Here is a 6,980-nt window from a genome sequence, read left to right on the forward strand (position 1 = left end):
ATCTTTTTTAAAAAAATGTCTTCCTTTCAATATTTCCTTTATCTTTGGGTAAAGAAAGAAGTCATTGGGGGCCAGATCAGGTGAGTAGAGAGGGTGTTCCAATACAGTTATCTGTTTACTGGCTAAAAACTCCCTCACAGTGCCGTGTGAGTTGGTGCATTGTCGTGATGCAAGAGCCATAATTGTTGGCGAAAAGTTCAGGTCGTCTAACTTTTTCACGCAGCCTTTTCAGCACTTCCAAATAGTAAACTTGGTTAACTGTTTGGTAGTTGATACAAATTCATAATGAATAATCCCTCTGATATCAAAAAAGGTCAGCAACATCATTGCAACAAGTTTGCAAGCTTAAGTGTCAGACCTCGTATGTATTAATTTGATTACACACATACACTCACACACACACACACATATATATATGGTGACACTCTAGTCTGTTTGGAAATAACAGTCTTTACTGACTCAAAGCCTGAAATAGCTCATTCCTACCCTCCAAGTGTTCTCAGGACCTAGGCATCTCTTTTGGAAGCCACACAGAGTGGTCATTAGGAGTTCAAGTGGCCTGGGTGTGATCCCAGCACTGCATTAACTGTGAGCCCTCGAGCAGGTCAGTTCACTTCTCTGTGCCTTAGTTTCCTCATCTGTAAAATGGCCCAGAATTTACTTTGTTGGATAATTGGGAAAACATTGCGTGTGTGTGTGTGTGTGTGTGTGTGTGTGTGTGTGTAAGTAAATTGTTTCAATCTTCACAATAACCCTATGAAGTTGATATTCTTATTGTCCTCATTTCACAGATGGGAAAACTGACGCACAGAGAGGTTGAGTAATCTGCCCAAGGTCACACAGCCAGGAGGCAGCAGGGACTTGAACCGCAGTATTCTGACCTCTGAATCTATGAACTTAGCTGCCAAGAACAGCTGGGACATCACAGGTGTCCAACTTGAGGTTAAACGTTGGAGGTCCTCGTGGTAGGGGCCAGAAGTCAGGTAGGCTTCATCCCAAATCTAGCATGTTGAGTTTGAGAACACTGTTAATAGAGTCCCCTATGTCCTAGTTTTTTCCTACATGACCTTCAGATATGGCTGGATCCAGGGACTCAATTTTGTCAAGAAACTCCTCCATATACCTCTCAACTCTGCTTTTCTCTATAGTAGCTTCACTCTTAGGCAGGTTCTCCCCTTGTGCTGTGACGAGATAGCTCCCAGATCAGAACCTCATCCTTTCACTAGAAGGATGGAGGTGTCATCAACTGAGACGAGAAGAAGCAGGTAGGTAGGGTAGAGGTGGGGAACATATGAGGAGGTAGGTTTTGGGTGTGCTGAAGATGGTAGGAAATCCTAGGAAAGCAGAGATTTGGAGGTGGGAGAACCGCAGAGTTGCATCTGGGATACGCTGGGTTTTCATGTTCAGTGGAATCAATCAGACAGTTGGATACTCAGCTCTGAAAAGCAAAAGAAAGTTCTGGCTGGGAAAATGCAATGATACATCAGTGTTCTGTGGATAGTCACTGATGCAGGGGGGGCAGGGGCAGGCCCTTCTGACACATCCCACAGTTCTCTCTCTCTCTCTCTCTCTCTCTCTCTCTCATAATCCTCAGAAAAGCATACGGAGCTGCCTGTTACACGCCTGCCCATGAGCACCGGGATCATGGCTACCATCATCATCGGGTCTGTTGCCGCTGTGTCCCTCTTCATTGGCAGCATTGCCTATCTCCTGGTGACAAAAGGCTGCAAGAGCCGGAGCCACAGGTACAGGGGCCCCAGGCCTCTCTCCACTTCCCTTCTGTCTTCCCTCCTTCCCTTCTCAATCAATCCCATTCATTGATTCTTCCTTGAGTCACACCATCCGAATCATACACAATCTCATCAAATCTTGGAACACCTGGGGTGAAAAAGAATCTTTCTGTCCTATATTAGGCAGAATTCTGCATTGCAAGGGACAGAAACCCGACCCTTGAACTGGTTTACAAAGAATTAGAAAGCTCTGTGTGTGTGTGTGTGTGTGTGTGTGTGTGTGTGTGTGTGTGTGTGTCCTATGTGACCTTCAGGTATGGCTGGATCCAGTTACTCAATTTTGTCGAGAAACTCCTCCATACATCTCTCAACCCTGCTTTTCTCTATGGTGGCTTCACTCTCAGGCAGGTTCTCCCCTTGTGCTGTGACAAGATAGCTCTCAGCGACTCCAAGCTCATATCCCACCAGTTGAGCCCCAACAGAGGAAAGACTGCACCTTGTTATTGAGACCCAAGCCTGCCTGAAATCACATGTCCTTACACGGGACCAGTTGCTGTGGCCAGGAGCTCAAATGCTATAATGGGCTCAACGTGTGCTATTTGTGCAGCCCTGGAGCTGGAAATAGAATCAGCTCCACATGACCAAATAGATTGGGGGAGGGGGTTCCCCAAAGGAAACCAGATGCTATTGCCAAAGAAGTAGAGTGGATGGTGAGTAGGCAAAGCCATCAGAGAGGGGAGAGAGAGGTTGGGGCCTGTTTCCCAGAAGACAGTTGTTCATGAAAAATTCCTGCCTCATGAGATCAGCTCTTCAGAATTTTCTGACCTTGCTTCTGAGCTGGCTGCAGATAAGATGTCTAATTTTTCTGCGTCTCCACAATCCCCCCAAAAATGAAGGCAGTAACCTCCTCTCCTCCCTCAACTCTCCCTTATGTGTTGTGGTTTCTGGACCTTCATCACCCTACTCGTTTTTCTCCCTATAAACTTTAATTTCGGGGTGGCAAACAGCTGTAAAAAATAACATAAATGGGGCCACTGTGACACGGAAACAGAAGCTGAGAATCCAAAGGCTCTTATGCCTCAAGTCTTTGGAATGTTAAAACAGGGCAAGATAACCTTTGGACTGGGACTAAAGCAATATTGCGCCCCAAAGCACAGTTTGCAAAGATAACAAGAAAGCAGAGAGTATGACTACTGGATGATGACTACTGGGCTGAAACTTAAAAACATTCTTTAGAATTAACATCACTATGTTGGCTTATCTGCACCCATAGAAATGCCTTCCTTCCTATTGATGTAATTGTTCCCCTGGCCTCTCTCATAAATACCCGTTGGCTTTGTTTCCTAATCAGAACACTATTTTGGTTTCTGCCTGAATCAACGGTTTCTGCCTGAATCAGCGTTTCCTGCTAGCTATTCTTTTTTATCTCAAATAAATGCTCGTTGCCTCTCAGTTGGCATTTTATTTTTAGGTTAACACGGCTTTCACCTCCCAACCCAATTCTGTTCAGTAAATTGGTCACATATTTGTTGAGGGCCTACTATGTGCCAGGCACTGCTCTAGGCACTAGAGAGCTCGGTGGAAAAGGAGTTAGAGGTTGCGTCTAAGTTCAGTGGGATAAGATGCTGTGATTGATTAATAATGTCTGCCATGGCAGTGGAGGCACATAAGCCATTTCTGTTAATCTCCTTAGCTCATAGGCAGAACTAAAAGGTGATGGGGCAGATTTGGCCCTCGGGCCATAGTTTGCCTAGTCTCTAGAAAAAGGCTTAGGGACATGTACTCATTTGCCAAATGGCATAGAACTAGCCTGTGAGTAGCAATAGGTTCCCAGGATAAGAACCCAGGCCTGAGTGACTTGGAAGCTCCCTAACCTAACCAGAACTAGACTCCATGTGTCTTCACCCTGTGACCAGCTTTTTTCCTACTATGGCCAGTGATTCTCAAAGAATCTCAAAGATTCTCAGAGCCCTGGCAGAGCTGGAGGCAACTTAACATGGCATTCTGGGCCATGGCATTAAAAAATAAAAAATGGCAATATTTAAATACTTGGAAGTATTTAGCCGTGATGGGCACAATATCTGCAACTTACCCTCAAATGGTTCAGAAAATATATATATATGCATGCAGGAAAGAAGGAGGGAGAGAGAGAGGACAGATGCTAAAGCAAACGAAGTAAAAATAATAGGACAATCTGAGTAAAAATTATGCAGATGTTCTTTGTACCATTTTTGCAACTCTTCTCTAAGTTTGAAATTTTGGCATATAAAAAAGTTGTTTTGGGGCTGGCAGAGTGGTGCGATGGTTAAGAACTGGCTTGGGANAAAGGAATGAAGCACTGAAACACGCTACAATATGAGTGAACCTTGAGAACACTGAGGGAAAGCAGCCAGACACGCAAGGCCACATAATGCATGATTCCATTGATATGAAATGTCCAGAACAAAAAGTCCATAGAGATAGAAAAGAGGAGGGGGATGGTGGAATGGAGAGTGACTGCTTACTGGATCAAAGTTTCCTTTTGCACTCGAGTGATAAAAAAAGTTCTGAAAATAGATGGTGGTGATGGTTGCACAGCATTGTGAATGTGCTGAATGCCACTGAATTGTACATTTTAAAATTGTTAAAATGGTAAGTTTTATGTGTGTTTTACCACAATTTAAAAAACTTTAAATTCTTATAGAAATTTTTTTCATTTCCTGGATCTTACTGGCAGAATTTTCAGGAAGCCATTAAATTCATGAAGCTAAGGATGGGTGAATTTTTAAAGAAAAAAATAATCTAACTGTTAAAGAAAAAAATTGTTCAGTGACATGAGTTAAAACATGATAAAGCAGACTTTATTCAAGGGGAAGGGACCATGGCGACAGGTGTAGGGACCACTGCGATGGGATTTTGCAGTAGAGGAGACTGGAGTCAACTCCAAATACAGCACGGGCAGGTGGGAATTTATAGCCAGGGAGCAGGTGGAGGTCAGTGGGTGGAAAATTACTAAGAGGAAACATCTGGGGAAGGGAGGATTCTGGGTAAACTGAGCCAGCAGGATTCCTGCTGAAGGCAGCCCAGGGTGATCGACATGACCTGGGCGATGGTGGAGGGTGAGGAACCTGATCAGATATCAAGGGTAATCAGATGTCAAGGGTGGGGGTTTCTGGTTAAACTGACTTATGATTCTTGCTAAAATTGGACACTGCAGAGAGGAACACAAGTCCAACAGTCAGGCATAGTTGGAAAGAAGTTCAGGGGAACCTGAGTAGATTTCAGTCAATGAGAATCTTTGTCAGTATATAAAAATGTGATGGTGAGGGTGCTTCAGGCACCAACAGCAGAAAGCACACACCACCACCCCACCTCACCCCACCCCCGCCCCCTCCTGGGCTGGGATTAAAAACAAGAAACTTGATTGCCTGGTTCTACTCCAGGTACCACGTGTGGAGTTCAGCTCTGCTTCTCTGCTGTTGTTGTTTTCCTCCACATACTGGCATTGTCCTCAGGCTGGTACCAAGATGGCGGCTGCATTCCGGGCATCACAGCCAGATCAGGATCTGGAGAAGCAGCCCACCAGATCCTGCGTGAGCTTCCCCAGCAGCCTCCCCTCAGGTCTCATTGGCCAGTACAACCCAGCACTCAACCAATCCCTGGCCAGAAGACTGGGATCACCTGGAGGCTTGGACCAATCAGGACCCGCCCTCTGGGGCTGGGGAAGAAGGGATGAAGGTCAGGACAGGGGATGGAAGCCGGGACCTCTGGTATTAGCAGCAGTGTCTCTCTCTGGATAATTGGAAGACGGTTGAATTTTGCTCTCTTCTTTTTGAGTCTACACAGTCTAAATTTCTGTAATAAAACTAGACTTTATTTTAATAATGCAAAAGGAGTCAAAGTCATTATTCGAGTGAGAGAGAAAGGGAGAGGAGATTCTGCAACTGGAAAATCCAGAATAACTGACTTTATGCATGAGCTGGCACTGTTTATAGGGCAGTGTTTATAATGGCAACTGGGCAGCATTGAAGTCTGTGGTTGCTTGGACACCTGTACACCCCTGGCCACACCGCCCCTCCAGGTGGTTCAAAGGTTTCTCTCTCACCCTAACCTGGGGACTCTAAAAGATGCTGTCACCTTTGACAATCTGATGATGTGTGTCCAGGACACACACACACACACACACACACACACACACACACACACACACACACCCTGACTTGATGTTCTGGCTTCCTGCTGACCTAGAAATCTCACCTGGCACTGCCCCCTACTGGTCCCTAGTCCAATAGAACTTCCTGTGAGGGTGGTAGAAATGTTCTGTATCTGCTCTAAGCACTAGTCACATAGAGCTGTTGAGTACCTGAAAGTGGCTAGTTTGAGAAAACTAAGCTTTTTTAGGCATTGAATTTTAATTAATTTAAACATATTTCAATAGCCATATGTGGCTAGTGGCTACAGGATTCTCACAACCCTGGACCCTCCGTCACCCAGACCCTGTCCCAACAGAACTCAAAACCACATGATCCCTCCCATTTCTCCAGCCACATGCCCCTTCCCACTCAGCCATACACACACACACACACACACACACACACTCATCCAGGATTTTGCAGCTTTCTCAATGCAGCGTGATGGCATGTCAGCCTTTGCAAGTGCTGTTTCTCTCAGGCTGAATGAAGCAACACCTTGGGCTCTCCCAGCCCCTGAGCTCCTCCAACCCAGCACTGATCTCTCTGGATCATCATTGTGTGGGGATAGGCCTGTCCCACACACACATACAAAAATGTGAGCCCCACTGTGGACTGAGGGCAGGGCAGGAGCTGTCTTAATCATCACTGTGTCCCCAGCACCACCCAGCATGGGGCTGAGCATAGGGAGTGTGTGTTGGAATGAATGAATGCATGCATGCATGGAGGGAGGGAGAGAAGGAAAGAGGTGGGGAGGGATGCTTTTGAAAAACTATGCTAAGGGCTTTGGAATGAGCCAGGCACAAGTCAAATCTCACCTCCCCCTGCTAGTAGACTTGCCGCTCTCATTGAGCCTCAGTGTTCTCATCTCTGAAATGGGAACATTTTGGGGTTTGCTTTTTTTTTAAGATTTTTTATTGGGGAATTGGGGAATGGGAACAGTACTGGGGAATTGGGGGAAGGGGAACAGACAAGTTGCTGTTGTTTTTGTTCTTCAGTCTAGTTGTGGAGGACGTTGCTTCACTGGCCCAAGTTGGCACCATCATTGCGCTCTTCCCGGGCGAGGCAGATCAGTCACCGG

The 6,980-nt window shown here is 45.8% G+C and overlaps 1 protein-coding gene across 1 annotated transcript in view; it reads left to right on the top strand.

Moving 5' to 3' along the window:
- Positions 1–6,980, top strand: part of CEACAM19 (CEA cell adhesion molecule 19) — a 34,135-nt gene that overhangs the window by 10,558 nt on the left and 16,597 nt on the right. Inside the window, exon 3 of the mRNA XM_019626278.1 lies at positions 1,595–1,760. Within this exon, the coding sequence (XP_019481823.1) occupies positions 1,595–1,760 (166 nt within the window). The remainder of the gene's footprint in view (positions 1–1,594; positions 1,761–6,980) is intronic.

This window comes from Hipposideros armiger, unplaced genomic scaffold, assembly GCF_001890085.2.
Source record: "Hipposideros armiger isolate ML-2016 unplaced genomic scaffold, ASM189008v1 scaffold_664, whole genome shotgun sequence".
In the NCBI taxonomy this organism is placed as follows: Eukaryota; Metazoa; Chordata; class Mammalia; order Chiroptera; family Hipposideridae; genus Hipposideros; species Hipposideros armiger.